The 16,344-nt window shown below is 47.2% G+C and overlaps 1 protein-coding gene across 1 annotated transcript; it reads left to right on the forward strand.

The window, feature by feature from the left end:
• Positions 1 to 2,164: 2,164 nt before the first annotated feature.
• On the forward strand, positions 2,165 to 9,527 carry LOC132005931 (zinc finger protein 134-like; the record flags this gene model as incomplete). The annotated part of the gene is made up of 3 exons (XM_059383446.1): positions 2,165 to 2,351; positions 3,960 to 3,998; positions 7,781 to 9,527. Coding segments are annotated over 3 exons (1,458 nt in total), but the record flags the coding sequence as incomplete, so codon positions are not given.
• Between the last annotated feature and the right edge of the window lie 6,817 nt (positions 9,528 to 16,344).

Raw genomic sequence — 16,344 nt, forward strand, 5'->3', positions numbered from 1 at the left:
GGCCTTCCATTGGCTCCTGCATTGTGTCCTAACCAAAACCTGTGGCCTGTTCCCTCTGTGGCGTTTGTGGTATGCTATGGCTCTCATTTCTAGGGAAATGGTGAATAACATTAAACTTTTCTCTCAGTGACATTGACCTATCCATGTTGTCACTAAGTCACCTTTATAAACTAAGACATGGGCTCAAATCAGCCTCCCTTGGCTGTATAATGCTACATGTTATACCCCATGTCTTGGTGCCCTCATCTTTCTTTTCTGTTGTGCCTACCACATTCTAACATTGTACATAATTCAGTATATATTTTGTATTTCTTCCTCTATCTTTCTTGAATATGTAGCGTGTAAGCTCCTTGAAGGCTGGGGTCTTTATTTCTTGTTTTCAATTTTTTTTAAAAGATTTTATTTATTAATTTGACAGAGAGAAATCACAAGTAGACAGAGAGGCAGCCAGAGAGAGAGAGAGGGAAGCAGGCTCCCTACTGAGCAGAGAGCCCGATGCAGGACTCGATCCCAGGACCCTGAGATCATGACCTGAGCCGAAGGCAGCGGCTTAACCCACTGAGCCACCCAGGCACCCTCTTGTTTTCAATTTTGAAACATGCCCTTAAGATAGTGCCTAAAATTCAGTAGGTGTTCATTGAATGTTTGTTAGAGCCGTGAACAGACATGGTGTTACAATATTCTTGTTCATCTTCATCATTCTGGCAACACTTTTTTGTTTTGTTTATTATGTTTTGGGTGGGCAGCAAAGCAAGGTTTATTGAGTGATAGTACAAAGCTCCCAAAGAGGGAGGGGACTAGAGAAGTTTCCCCTTTGGTAACACTTCTAAATATTTGAATTCTCCTTCAAAGTAGATATTCAACATTTACAAGATATTCAACATTTTCAAGAATGGAAAGAAATTACATTTTGGAGACTAAACCTTCCTGTATTCAATGTTTCAGACCCCATGTATGCTCAGCCTCATTCTCTCACTTCTCAGACTTTGATGTTTCCAACTTAATTTTTGCTGACATCTTAACCGTTTTCACTTGTCACAGATGTGTCCCCTGGGAGCCATTTTTTTAGTATATTTGTGCATAACCACAGAATTATATTACTAGCTTTCAGTAATTTAAACAATTCATAAATGTTTTCTTTCTTCCTTTCCTTCCTTGCCTTCCTCCCTTTCTTTTTCTTTCCTTCTTTGCTTTCCTTCTTTCCCTCCTTCCTTCCTTCCCTTCTCGTTTTTCCCCTCCCTTGACCCTTCCTCTACTCTTCTTCACTGTTTACCAAAAATAATCTCCAATCCCAATTCAGACACTGTTCTGTAATTGCAAGTGAAGTGAAAATCACTTCCTAGCAAAGAAATGAGATCATGATGCTCTAAATTTTTATTTGTAGGTCAGATGGTCCCCTTTGCACATTTACTGCCACCAGCCCTGGCACATCAAAAAGCATTTATAATGGCCCTTTTCAGATGGGCGGCATATTCCTAGAGGGAAATCAGTATATCTCAGTTTTAGGCTGAGGAGCGTTTGAATTACAGGGTGCTGAACCCCGGCTGGCCACCATTAGCGCCCCCACCGGTAGGAAAGTGCCTTCGTTGGCCGATTAACCCTTCCCAGAGTCCGCCCTGGCCCTGTCCGCTGACCTGACCTCTGATCCCGGGTCCCTGACCAAGCCAAAGAGCCCAAAACCGATTTAAAGCTTCAATCTACATGGATCTAAAAAACAGCAAGGAAATACGAGTGGACTGTGAGTGGACTCAAGATGATATTGCACATGATATGTCCGTGTGGTTTTGTGGCTTTGGGGAATATCTACAAGAACGCTCCCACACTCTTCGGGTACCCACCCCCCGCGGACTACAGGGTACCGAACCAGGGCCAAAGCCCCGTCCCGTCCTTTGAGCCTGGAGGCACCATTTCCCAGCGTCCCTCGCGGGAGCTCGCTGCCCAGCCCCAGACCCTGCCCGGAGAACTCCGACGGTCACGAGGGCCGATTCCCCAGGGAAACTACAGTACCCAGAAGTCTCTGCGCAGCACGGACGCGGCACCATTAAAAGCGCGCGCAAGCCGTCTGGGCGGGATTTCCGGCGTCTTCCTCGCGGCGGACATTTTGTTCGCTCCTGGTGGAGCTCTCGGAGTGGAGCTTTGGGAACGCCAGTACGGTTCAGAGTGACCGAAGCTGAAAGGCACGGGAGGAAACCTTGTGTCCATTGCAGAAAAGCTCGGGGGTGGCAGCAAGCGCGAAGGCTCCGCGGCCAGGGCCAGCCCACGGCGGCGCGTGAGTCCCGACCTGGGACTCCTCACGGGTCCCTGTGGTCCAGATTGTGATGGCGGCGGCCGCGGTGATGGATCCCGCGTAGGTGGGTACTTTGTTCCCTGGACCCTGAGGCGTTTCGGTCCTTCACTCTGAATCACGAAGTCACGGACGAGCGGCGCCTGTTGAGGTCGATGCAGCTCCGGCTCCGGCTCCGGTGTTGTGGGCCGTGGGGGCGTTGGTGTGGGGAGCCCCTTCCTAGCAGCCGGTGCAGTGAGCTGTCGAAGTGTCCCTGGGGGACCGACGATCATGAGCAAAGGCTTGGCGGCGCGGCTGAGCCGGAGGACTCCGGAAACCGGGCCCTGGGGTTTGCAGGGAGCCTAGAAGGCGAGCGGCGGCCCTGCGTGGAAAGGCTGCGTGAGCCGAGGGTGCCCTCGGGCGGACCACTGGGAGCCGTGGGGGAGCATGATGTGAGCTGGCTTAGGCAGGTGGGTCGCGGCGGGCTGGCTGACCGGCGAGGAGGCCGCCGACTCCCGGAGTGTTGTGGCTGCACCAGAGCTGCAGCGAGAGGTGGGAGGTGGAGAAGGGGATGGTAGAGGTGAAACCGACGGGATTCTTGTCGCGTCGGGTAACGGCGGTGCGGGAAGACCGAGTGGAGGGCCGGAGCATTTTGTGTCTCGGGGAATGCATTTTGGACGTTGCCCATGGGCATCTGGCCTTGCGTCAGGGATTCTGGCGGGGGCTGTGTTGGAGACCACTGAGGGATGAGGCCCCAGGTCGAAGCCTGGAGGTGAGATGCGCAAGAACGATATTAACGGTGTTTTTATCTCAGGTGGTTCTTGAGGCGAGAGATTGGAGGGCGGGGGAAGGGGTCATCCTTCATCCCCTCCAGAGGGAAGCATGGGAAGGAGTTCTGGCTGGTCTCCGCGGGAGGAGAGGACCCTGGGTTTTAAGGAGCCCGGCCTGAGCCGCAGAGGCAGGCGTGACGCGCTATCTGTTTGCGGTTCCGTGGACTCAGCAGCGGCACGGCCTGTGGAGGAGACGAAAAGCCAGCCTCAGCCAGATCCAGGGCCCTGGTACCCCAGTTCCCCAGCTCTCAGGCGAGCAGAGATCATGGACATCTCTCATGAGGGGCCACCAGCAGGCTCACCTTCAGGGGTGTGTACCAGGTAGGCTGGTTTGGTGACAGGACTAATGCGCACTTGGCAGGTGTACAGGCCTTTAAGATTTTTAGATGGATAGATATGATAAATTTATACTCATGATGCTTAATAGTGGTTGACGTGCTTGCCTCTGAGTGTTTGATTAAGATGGAAGTCTTAAATACCACGTTTTCTTAGAAGATTAAAAATAAATCCTAAATATCAAAAACCTATCCCTTCATTTGCTCCAAAACCATTTGGAAAAATGTGAATGAAGCTTGTGGACAGTAAAAGCTAATTCAAGCACCCTTGCTTGTACTAACGGTGTTTGATATGAGCAGTAGCCCTGTAGGGTGGATGCCACTTTTAGCCCTGCTTTACAGAGGAGGACACTGCAGCACGTCTGTTCATGGACGCCTATCTGATGGGAGGCAGCACTAAAGTCTTAACATCTGACATTAGACTTTCCGAAATCATCCTCACCAAAGGGCAGGGCAGGCGTTAGGGCCATAGTTCAGTCCCCAGTACCCCACTCTGGTAACCTGCCACTCTCAACAACTTCTCTTTGCCAGGTTGCCCTGATGGTAGCAGCACTGGGGATCTCTGTATAGGTGAGTGCAGAGCATGCAGGTCCTCATTCATCACTCCCCACTTGGCCATGATCTTGGCAACCCCAGATGGCAGATGGTGGTGTCTTAGGACCCTTCACCTACCCTTACACTTGATGTTGAGTTTGGGGATGCTGGTGTCACTAACGGTCTTTTGCCTTGAATTGAGTGCAGTGGGGTGAAGTGTGGAACAGTGCCCCAGACACAAGAAACAGCATGTGCAGAAGCATCACTTGAGGCTTAACCACGAGTATTTAGGGAGCCTCGGGTCTCCATTATGTCTAGCTTGATCAGAGAGTAGTATTCAACTCTGGAATGGCACCTTGTGGAACTGGGCTTCTGTTTTGAGAATGGTGGGAGCCATGGAAGGTTTGGAGCAGAGGAGGGAGTCATCTGACTATGGTCTCAACAGGCTTCTTACTGTACAGTGAACAAGAGACTTTGGGGTGAGGAAGGAGCACTGTTTATGATGGCTGGACTAGACGGATGCTCTGGAAGTGTGGGACAATTGCTTGGATTCTGGTCTGTCTTTTTTTGTTCGTTTTTGTTTTTCTTTAAGTAGGGTTAACCAGATTTTCTGATGTGGATGGTGAGAGAAACAATGGGAAGAGTCATGGATGACTCCACAGCTTTCAAAGTTTTGGGCCTAAGCAGGTATAAGGATGGGAAAATTTTCCATTGAGATGGTGAAAAGTTTGGTGGTGGGAGTAACTTTCAGAAGTAATACCAAGAATTAGGCTTTGTGGGGCACCTGGGAGGCTCAGTCTTAGGCATCTGCCTTCAGCTCAGCTCATGACCCCAAGGTCCTCGGATTGAGTCCTGCATGGGGTCTCTGCTCGGCGGGAAGCCTGCTTCTCTCTCTCCCTCTCCCACTCCCCCTGCTTGTGTTCCCTCTCTGGCTGTGTCTTTCCCAGTCAAATAAATAAATAAAATGTTAAAAAAAAATTAAACTTTGACCATGTTGAATCTAAGTGGAGGTATAGGTAGACATCTGGACACATAGGTTTTGATTTTAGAGGAGGGATTCAAGTCCACAGGGTGGCAGTCAGTATATGCATTGGAGTGGAGCTGCTTATCAGAGAACCTTTATGTCATAGTGGCAGTGCCATTAAGAGTCTGGAAGGGGGTGGACACAGCAGCCTGAGACAGGAGTCACCTAAGAGAGAGGAGAAGGGAGATTGGTGTCCATGGTAGAGGGAGAGAGTAGGATTTGGCAGGTGGTGAAGTCTTCCAGAGAGATTGTGGACAAGAGATGGGTGCTGGAGTAGAGAGCAGTGTTAGAGATGAGATGAAAGTGAGGCCAGAGCAGCTGCTTTCCCTTTTCGGTTTGCTTCCCAGGTATTTATAGTGACTTCATGGGATGTGGAAAGTTTCAGTCAAGCTGGTAGATGAGCTCAGGGGCAGAGTGGGCCAGCTGGCAGAGTAACTGCTTGCAGTAGAAGGACAGGGGGTGTGGGCTTTGAATGAGTGTTTAGTGTTAAGTGTTAAGCCTGTTGAAAATATAGTATCCTTAGTATGTGACCACAAAGTCAGAAGGGGCTAGAATTACCTGGTATCTGTATGTTGTTCTGGATTGCTGAAGTTGAATCAAGAAATAGGACCAGGAAGGGAATATTTAAAAGCTGGGTTCAGGGGGCCCCTGGGTGGTTCCGTCATTAAGTATCAGCCTTCCGCTCAGGTAATGATCCCAGGGTACTGGGATCGAGCCCCACATCGGGCTCTCTCGGCAGGAAGCCTGCTTCTCCCTCTTCGACTCCCCCTGCTTCTCTTCCCTCTCTCAGTGTGTGTCTCTCTCTGTCAAATAAACAAATAAAATCTTAGGAAGAAAAAAAAAAAAGCTGGGTTCAGAGTTACATGGCAGTGAGGACCCCTACTGAAGCCAGATGTGATCTTGGATGATTAACCAGGAATTCTCTGGATGCTGTGTACAGATTTGCATGTGGGAGATGACCTATGTTGTGGGTATTCGTAGACTTGAGGGAGCTATGGTCTAAAGAGTGATGTGTGCTAGAGATGGAATCTGAATTCGTAGTGAGGGCTTAAGGGAGAACTCTGAGCTCATATTTGTATATGAGAGACATGATCTCTAGACCTCAGGGGAACTAGCTAGCAAAAGATCTGTCCGTCCCCCTCCTGTTGTTCTGGGCTGGACAAAATGATTACTAGGAAATGGGGAGAGTGAGTAGGCACCAGTCACAAGGGCCTGGTATCTGGCCTAAGTTGGGGAGCTGGGGAGGAAAATGAATGTGTGGTGGGTAGACCAAGATTCCTGGGGAGAGCTGCTGTCCCTGTGCTTAGTCGTTGGCTTTATGCAGGGTCATGTGACTTTGAAGGATGTGTTTGTGTATTTCTCTTGGGAGCAGTGGGGACTGTGTGAGAAGACCCAAAGACCTGTGTCACAGTGCAGTGTTTTCTATGCTTTGTGCTAACGGTCTTCCTGGGTAAGGCCCCCATACCCCAGTTTTCTGGGCTTTGCTCTACTCTTTCTTCCCTTAAAGGTTGCCCTTTTCTTCGCATAGCTGTCATGGGCACTGCTGTTTTCCTTCTCTAAGATAGATTTTCGGGCTGCTGAGGCTCAGCTGTGTATTGCCTCCTTTACTCCCTATGCTCCCCCACCCCTGCTGCCCCAGTCTATCACCAGGAAGGGTTTGAGGGTCAGGGATTAGTAGTCAGCCCGGTGGACTACCCTGCTGCCCTTTCCCTGACTGTATGGCTCTGCCTACATTCATAATACCTCTGTACTCTAGACTCTGCCCCTTTTCTGTAATTGGCATTTTCTTGGGCCTACCTGTGTCATGAATTGCTGTGATGGTCACTGCTGTGAGGCCCAGTGTGCTGATCTTGCAGAAACATTACTGATGTTCATTTTGTAATATTTAGTTGTCTAAATATTAGACAGCTGCTCTGGGCCACAGCTTTCCTCCTTGTCCTGTCTTTCCTCCATGATTTGTTTCTTCCAGATCCTTTATGGTTCCTGAACTTAGTAAGGGAAAGAACTCAGTGCCTGAGAGGTCATGACTCTAGCCATGGCAGGAGGGACGTGGACAGGCCCTGGTGAGTGGGAGCTTGGGGAGGGTGTAACTTCAGGGTTGGGTTCAAATAATACCAGAAGCCTGTCCTTGCCCCACTCCTATTTGGTGCCTAGGTTATAAACCGTACCTGTTTCTGTCTTTTTCTCCTCATTCGGGACATTCTACACACTTGTCATTTTTTTTTTAATTTTTATTTTTTAAATTATGAACATATAATGTATTATTTGTTTCAGGGGTACAGGTGTGATCCATCACACTTGTCATTTCTGGTCTGACCTCTGACCCAGGGCTGTCCACGCCCTCTCACCAGTGCTCTCTACTGCTCCTTCTGCAGTGCTCTTCTGTGTTGGACAGTGTTCACGTGTCATATGTCCTTAAATGACTCCTGAATACCACTTGCTCATTTTAGATCCGATTTCCCAGGCCTAGACGTACATTCTGTATAGTGCTCACCAGTAGCCAAGGCCCTTCTAAAAATCATTTGCAGAAGAGTAAATTGGACATTTCTGCTTCCCAGTTCTCTCTGAGCGCACCCTGTCCTTGTGTCTTTGTCCCTTGGGAAGTCTTTCTCATTCTATCACCGTTTGAGGCCCAATATTGCAAAGCAGCTTTTTCTTTAACCTGATGCCACATCCGCTCTCCTGCCAACAGCCCCATACACTAAATCCTGGGTATACTAGACACATCTGCGATGGGGTTGCTCCTTCCCACCAAAGTCATCATGCACTTCAACAGCATTTTTTCTGCCTTCAGGTTGTTGGTGTGCAGTGGAGGATGAAGAGGCGCCTTCTGAGCAGAGCATTTCTTTAGAAGTGTCACGGGATAGTATCTCCAAGGCAGGTTCATCAGCCCAGATGGCTCACCCTTGTGACACATGTGGCCCCGTCTTGAAAGATATCTTGCACCTGGGTGAACACCAGGAAACACACCAAGGACTGAAGCCTTATACATGTGAGGCATGTGGGAGACAGTTCTGGTTCAGTGCAGACTTTCTTCAGCACCAGAAGCAGTACAATGTAGAGAAGCCCTTAAGAAGAGACAAAGGCAAGACTTCATTTGTGAAGAACTGTAGAGTTTGTGAAGAACCTCACCTGTCAGAAAAGCCTTTACGATGTGAGGAGGAGAACTTCCAGGCCAGTTTGGGCAGTCACCAGCAAAAGGCTAGCCACAGCAAGAAGACAAGGAGCACCGAGAGCAGGGGGGCCTCTCACAGTGGACATACACATTACAGGTGCAGTGAATGTGGGAAGGCCTTCAACCGCAAAGACACACTCGTCCAGCACCATAGAATCCATACTGGAGAAAGGCCTTACGAGTGCAGTGAATGTGGGAAAGCCTTCAGCCGCAAAGCCACCCTTATCCAGCACCAGAGAATCCATACTGGAGAAAGGCCTTACGAGTGCAAAGAATGTGGGAAAGCCTTTAGTCGCAAAGACAACCTTACTCAGCACAAAAGAATCCACACTGGAGAAATGCCTTACAAGTGTAGTGAATGTGGAAAATACTTTAGCCATCACTCCAACCTAATTGTACACCAGAGAGTTCACAATGGAGCAAGGCCTTATAAGTGCAACAATTGTGGGAAGGTCTTCAGACACAAATCCACACTTGTTCAGCATGAGAGTATCCATACTGGAGAAAATCCTTATGTTTGCAGTGATTGTGGGAAATCCTTTGGCCACAAATACACCCTCATTAAACACCAGAGAATTCACACTGAGGCAAGGCCTTTTGAGTGCGTCGAATGTGGGAAATTCTTTAGTCGAAGCTCTGACTTTATTGCACACCAGAGAGTTCACACAGGGGAAAGGCCGTTTGTATGCAGCAAGTGTGGAAAAGATTTCATCAGAACATCTCACCTTGTTAGGCATCAAAAAGTTCACACTGGAGAAAGGCCATATGAGTGCAATGAATGTGGGAAAGCCTATAGTTTAAGCTCCCACCTCATTCGGCACCAGAAAGTTCACACTGCAGGGAGGCTGTAGGCAGGCTTTCAACGCAGTGGGACTCATAAGGAGAGGAACTCTGCGAGGACCCTTTGAGAGGAGGACATCAGTGAAGTGTTGTTCCTCCTATACAGCGTTAACACCTGAGATGGGTTATGAATGCCAGGTACAGGGAAGCTCTCGTGGGTTGCATTGCACTTTGAGACAGGTCCTTGCCAGATTTGTTACTCAATGCCTGTGGCGGACACCCATCTTAGCTCTATCAGCGTACTTACCATAATGTCCTCAGGGAAGGTAGAATCCTGAATTAAATAAGACTTCTCATTTCTTCCCCCACTGACTGATTAAAGGTGTGGACCTTACTGTACGTCTTTAGCCAAGAGGATCTGAGCTGTGTTCTGGCTTACAGAAAAGGTTTACTTTCTTCCTGGACACTGTTGGTCTCATGTGGTACTTGTGACAGATTTTCCAGTCTCCAAGTCACCCATCCTGGAGAACTATTTGTCTTGCATTGCTCTGGTTTCTGTGATAATAAAGACCTTTTTCTTATTTAAGCCATTGTTAATCTTGGACATTGTTTTTACTGTTTGGAATGGTTTGAAAACACTTAGGCCCTGCCAAACTGAAGAGATAAACAGTGGAGGGGGGGATCCTCCAGTTTCCTGTGCCTCAAATGGAAGAGCAGGTTGGCAAAGAACCGTTCTCAGTCCAGTTCTGGTGTTGCTGACAAAAGCTTTTTAGGCGAGAGTTCAGGGCCTGATTTTGGCTGGATTTCAGAGTTATTTGAGGGCCCAGACATCACCCTGAGGGTGGTATGGAGGAAGGTTGTAACAGCCTTCAATATGTTTGGCAGCAGCATGCAGTGAATGACTTATTTCCAGGATATGTGCCATATTCCACAGCACTGTTGAGGGGAAGCTTTTCTGAGAACCTGCCAAGTGCCATAGGCCCTGAAGGCCAGAATCTGATCTGGTACCCAGGTTGGCTGCAAGACTTGCCATCCCGGGAAGGAAACAAAACCGATACAGAAACACTGGGTGTGAATAATTGGGTTTGGGGAGACTGCAGCAAATGAGAGTAGATGTGCCCATTTAAAAAAAAAAAAAGCCACAAACACTCCTGGCACTGTGGCTGTATGAGATGGAGCTGCCTGGGAATTCTTAGCATCTCCAGGGCCATGTCATTGTAGCATCAGGGTCAGTGGCAGAGCAAAGAATGTCAAGTTTATAGATGTCTGTACCTCCGTGGGCTCTATACCTTGTGTCTTTGCTACATGAGCAAAGAACTCTGGGATAGACATTGTGGTCCAAGGATGTAGATTTTGTGACCAACCAGAGCTTTTGGTGACTCACTTGGAAACCGCATTCAGTGCTTGCCTATTTTGTTGCTGGGGAAGAGGTTCTCTTTACAGGGCATTTGGAGAAAGAAGGTAGAGTCACTGTATTGATGCTTAATCTGGTTTTCCAGTAGAAGTGGGAGACCCAGGTGTTGCAGTGGAATCAGTTTTTACAGTTTCACATGCCATATACTGCACATACATGAAGTGTGCAATTTGTAATCCTTAATATCTGTATAAACGTAAGAAATCACCCAGCTGTTGTATTGGGCATCTCCACCTCCAGAGTTACCTCATGGCCCTTCTTAAATCCCTCTCAGTGCCTTTCTATCCCTTCCATGAACAACCACTGATTCACTTTCAGCACAGATGAATTAGTCTTTTCTAGACTCTATAAGTGGAATCTTAGAAGTTTATTAGGGTCCACTGTCTTCCAGGCAACATTATTTGGAGAATTCGTTGTGTAAATAGTTCATTCTCTTCATTACTGAGTAATCCTCTGGATATCCTGCGGTTATACCCCTTTATTATCTTTGTGTGTGTGTACAAAATGCCGGTTTTATTGAAGCTCAGGGACAGGACCCGTGGGCAGAAAGAGCTGCCCTTTACCTTAATTGACAGCCCCCCACCTTGCAAATTCTAAGTATTAAAAACAGCTACTGCAGGGGTGCCTGGGTGTCTCAGTGGGTTAAAGCCTCTGACTTTGGCTCGGGTCATGATCCCAGGGTCCTGGGATCGAGTCCTGCATCTGGCTCTCTGCTCAGTGGGGAGCCTGCTTCCCCCTCTCTCTGCCTACTAATGATCTCTGTCTGTCGAATAAATAAATAAAAATCTTTAAAAACAGCTACTGCAAATATTAATGTACAAGTCCTTATGTGGACACTCAGCTAAGCAAACATTAAAAGTGTGGCCTTGCTTATTGTTTATGGTAAAATGTGATAGGGAAGAGAGAAACATACAGAAGAACTATTACACAGAAAGACCCCAAGATTTATGATTTGGGAAATTCTTATTTCATCTTAATTGCAGAAGACATTGAAATGTAGCTATACAGCCTTTTGTAGTATCTCAGCAAGATCCAAAGACAAGTGTATTTAGTCATGTAAAATTTCTTTGAAGAGATTGTGACTATGCAGGACCCCTCAGTACAACCAGAGTCCATCTAGGAAATTTAAAGTTATCCCTTGGCCATCTCAGCAAAAGCCAAAAAATTGATAGAGGATTATCCGGGGAAGGTGGGGTGGGGGATGTGTGAACCAGCCTCTTGTCTAATGGAGTGAATCTCTGTGGTATATACAGAGGAACCACAAAGTTCTTGAAAATTCCTTTCTACGAGAAACACCTTGGATCTTAAAGGGACAGAATATGAAATTGGGACCTTCAATATTCTGCACACATGAAACCAGCTAAAAAAATTACTAAGGGACGCCTGGGTGGCTCGGTTAGACGACTGCCTTCGGCTCAGGTCATGATCCCGGAGTCCCGGAATCGAGTCCCACATCGGGCTCCCAGCTCCACGGGGAGTCTGCTTCTCTCTCTGACCTTCTCCTCACTCATGCTCTTTCTCTCTCACTGTCTCTCTCTCAAATAAATAAATAAAATCTTAAAAAAAAAAATTACTAAGCTGCAAACCTTTGTTACCTGTCACAGAAAAGGAGGTGGAGGACAGTAGAATACAGGATGGGGACCTGAGGCCAGAGTCCTGAACTATAGAAGGTTTTCCCAGGCTTTGATACTTCATGTAGTTTGCTAAGCTTGATTGCAGAATTTCTTGGAACTTGTGGCTACTTTTTCATCCCCCCCCAAAAAACAATGTATATAACTATCATCCTATTTCTCTTCCACTGTCTTATTTTGGGAGCAAATACCTCGTCTTCTAGCTTTACAGATGTGCAGACAGAGAGGGTGTGTGCAGGGTGGACTATATCCAGAGCCTTGGCCATATCTGATTTAGACAGTTATGGTAATGAGATTTGAGATTTGGGGGCTGATGAGATTTGGGCATTGAGTGGCTACTGTAACGGAATGAGACATTTTGTGATCTTGGAATGGGTAGAATATATTTTCCAAGCAGGACAGATAGGAATCTGAGGACCAGACAGCAGACTGTGGTAAATGGGATCACCGCTCCCAAAGATGTTGGTGCCCAATCCCCAGGACCTGTGAATGTTCCTGTAGATGGTGAGGGGGGCTTTGCATGAATAATGCACTTCGTGATGAGACTTACCTGGAGGGCTCAATCTAATCACATGATTATTTATTTTTATTTTTTTATTTTTAAAAAGATTTTATTTATTTGACAGAGAAAGCACAAGCAGGGGGAGCAACAGGCAGTGGGAGAGGGAGAAGAGGTTCCCTGCTGAGCAAGGAGCCTGATGGGGGCTCGATCCCAGGACCCTGGCATCATGCCTGAGCTGAAGGCAGATGCTTAACCGACTGAACCACCCAGGGGCCCCTCACATGAGTCTTTAACAATAGAGAACCTATCCATCTGTAGGAAGAAAGAAACAGGAAAGTCAGACACGGCTGTATCAGGCCCTTTGATGTCCCATTGCTGGTTCTGAGATAATAGCTAGGAGCTAAGTTGAGCACCATACCTCTGAGAGCCCAGCATTTTCAGTCCTGGCTCAGCAAGATCAGAGTATTGAGTAGTCCCACAAAGAGCCCTTTGAAAAAATTGTTTGACTTTACAGATCACCTCTTCACAACCAGGAAACGCCCTGGAAGCTTAGAAACAAACCTCAGTCCTACAACCATGTAGAACTGAATTCTGCCAACAGCACCTACAAGTAGGAATCCAAGTTCCCAGAGCCTCCAGAAAGCCAGCCTGCCATCTTCGGGAGCAGCTGGAGCCCCAGGGACTGGAGGAGAGCCCCAGTGGCCAGGACACTGCATCAAAGGTGTGAAGGAGCTGGAGCCTGCCAGGGTAGGACTTGCCTGCAGAGATGCTTTGGTTCAGAGGGTAAGGAAGCCAGAGCCTTACATCCTGACCTGCTGGCTCAGAGGTGGGGTGTCGGGGGGTACCCAGGCAGAGTCCAGAGAGTGCTCTGGGCTAAGTGGCTGTACCTGTCTGGGCTCTCTGGCCCCCAGGCACCAGGTTCTGCTGCCTCCCACCTCTGCAGTCCCTAGCAGCCCAGCTTTGGGGCCTTCCATGTGCCCTGTTGGCCCAGCCTAGGAATTTCCTCCTCACCTAATGGCTCCTTGGCGGCAGCACTGACTCCCTGGACCTCTTGCACTATCAAGACACCCAGCCCTAGTGGCTGTCCCTGTTGGCCCTCTGCAACCTGCTCCCTCCATGGCCCAGCCTCTGTGCTGACGTCTGAACCACCATCCCCATGCTCTCCTCCTGCCCCTCCCCATCCCACCGCATCCTCAAGGCTACTTCTTTCACCTCCTTATGCATCGCTGCCTCCTCTGCCCCAGGCCCCATTACCTACCTCCTACCATCTGGTCTGAGGCTCAGGCTGCAGACCCCTGGGCCCTATCCCTGGCATCTCAAGGTTTTAGCTTCTCTCTGCCTGCTAAGACTGCTGCAAAATCACTCCTTCTCTGGGGCGCCTGGAGACTCTGGGTTAAGCCTCTGACTTCAGCTCAGGTCATGATCACAGGGTCCTGGGATCCAGCCCCACATCAGGCTCCCTGCTCAGTGGAGAGTCCGTTTCTTCCTCTGCCTTCTGCTCCCTCCCCTGGCTCATGCGCTTTCTCTCTCTAAATAAAATCTTAAAAAAAAAACAAAAAACAAAAAACTCTCCCTCTCCTTTACCCTATGACACAGAGGAAACACTGAAGTAAGAAGTGTAATCTGGGTGAGAGGAAATGTTCCAAAGGGCCCAGGAAACTGGACCTCTGGGTAATGAGATCATACTGGGGTAGGATGTGTAATACAATACAATACAAGAGGGCTGCTTCTCATGGGTACTAGGTAGGGGCTTTTCCCATCGCAAGTGTACCTAATTCAGGGTGAGTTCTAAGGGAGGAGGTATTTTCCTGGGCACTAAAGTGATTCTCTAGGAACAAGTGAAGGTCACCCTCTGGGCAGATGCTCAAGTCTTTCCATCAGAAAGATGGCTCTCAGATGGTGAAGGTTTCATTCTCAGCCTTTCGGGTGTTTTTTCTCTTCCTGGCAAAGACCCACATTTCCTGTTTTCTGGTCAGTTTCTTTGGTCTTTGTTTCCCGTTGTTCAAGTATTAAGGAATTCTTCCAGAAATTTAGAACTAGCCACTGGGACACTGTTTCCCAAACAGGAGTGGAGCCCAGTGATTTCCTGCCCTCAGAGCCTGGAGACCAAAATCAGGGTATAAAACTAACGTGACTAGAATTTTGGTGTGAAAGGTTAGGGAGCTAGAGATGAAGGGGCACAGGGAAGGAAGAGAGGCAAAGAACTGAGGAAAGATCCACTGAATTGTTGACAGAACACCCTCAGGGTGTTTAATGCCCCCTGGAAAAGAGAGAGAGAGAGGGCACTGAACAACACTGAATTGTTGACTGTATCTGGATCCATACAAGTGTGAGAGTAAACTGTCCGAAGTTTAGACAAGTACCACTAGAAGACAGTATATCAAATAATTCAGCTCATACAGGACTGGGAATCATTTTTGTTCTTATCTGCCGGTGTGGAAACACCTATTTTACAGTATACAGAACAACAGGTAGAATCCTTGGAAATCTATCACCTAGATAGTGGGACTTAATTAAACACAGGCTAAGATTTGCTCCGGACCCACCCTGAAAAGAATTAAAAGCAAACATTCAAAGGAAGAACTGCTACCATGTACCTTTACCTGAAAGCCATGACAAAATCTGATACTAAAGGGAGACAGGCAAATGCAACACTCAACAAGGTAAAATTTATCTTGTCTGGCACCCAATGAGTGATTTACTGGGCACACAGAGGAGCAGGAATATAAGACATACAGTGTATCAGGATTTTAAAAAGTGGAAACATGCACAAAAAGTGACTGAAATGATAAAACTAGACAAGCATGTTAAAGAACTTTTATAAATATCCTGTGTTTTGGGGCACCAGGGTGGCTCAGATGGTTAAGCATCTGCCTTTGGCTCAGGTCATGATCCTGGAGTCCTGGGATCCATCCCCAGAGCAGGGAGTCTGCTTCTCCTCTCCCCGCCAGCTGTTCTCTCTCTCTCTCTCTCTCTCAAATAAATAAGTATATAGATAAAGATATAGATATAGATATATAGATGTATACATCCTGCATTTGTTCTTGGAAAGATGGGGAAAACAACTTGATTAAGCAAGAACTGGATGTAAAAAACAGATACATGGTGGAATCTAGGGTTTTCTATATATTGTATCATGTCATCTGCAAATAGTGAGGATTTTACTTCTTCCGTGCCAGTTTGGATGCTTTTTATATTTTTTGTGTTGTCTAATTACGTATGGACTTCTAGGACTATGTTGAATTAAAGTGGTGAGAGTAGACATCCTTGTCTTATTTCTGACCTTAGGGGGAAAGCTCTTTGTTTTCACCATTGAATATAATGTTGGCTGTGGATATTTCATATAAGGCCTTTATCATGTTGAGATATATTCCCTGTACTTTGTAGAGGGATTTTATCATGAATGGATGTTGTACTTGGTCAAATGTTTTTTTTCTTTTTTTTTTTTTTTTAGCAGATTCTTTTTTTAGGTTTTTATTTGTTTATTTGACAGACAGAGATCACAAGTAGGTGGAGAAAGAAAGGGAAGCAGGCTCCCTGCTGAGCAGAGAGCTCATTGTGGGACTCCATCCCAGGACCCTGGAATTATGACCTGAGCCGAAGGCAGATGCTTAACCCACTGAGCCACCGGCGCCCCTTCAAATGTTGTTTCTTCATCATTTGAATTAATCATATGGTTATTATCCTTTCTCTTATTGATGTGATATGTCATGTTGATTGTTTTGCAAATACTGATCCATCCTTGCATCCCAGGAATAAATGCAACTTGATCTTGTTGTAAGATTTTTTTTTAATGTATTGTTTGATTTGGTTGGCTAATATTTTGTTGAGGATTTTGCATCTTTATTCATGAGAA

Source organism: Mustela nigripes, chromosome 17 (genome assembly GCF_022355385.1).
Source record: "Mustela nigripes isolate SB6536 chromosome 17, MUSNIG.SB6536, whole genome shotgun sequence".
Taxonomy (NCBI): domain Eukaryota; kingdom Metazoa; phylum Chordata; class Mammalia; order Carnivora; family Mustelidae; genus Mustela; species Mustela nigripes.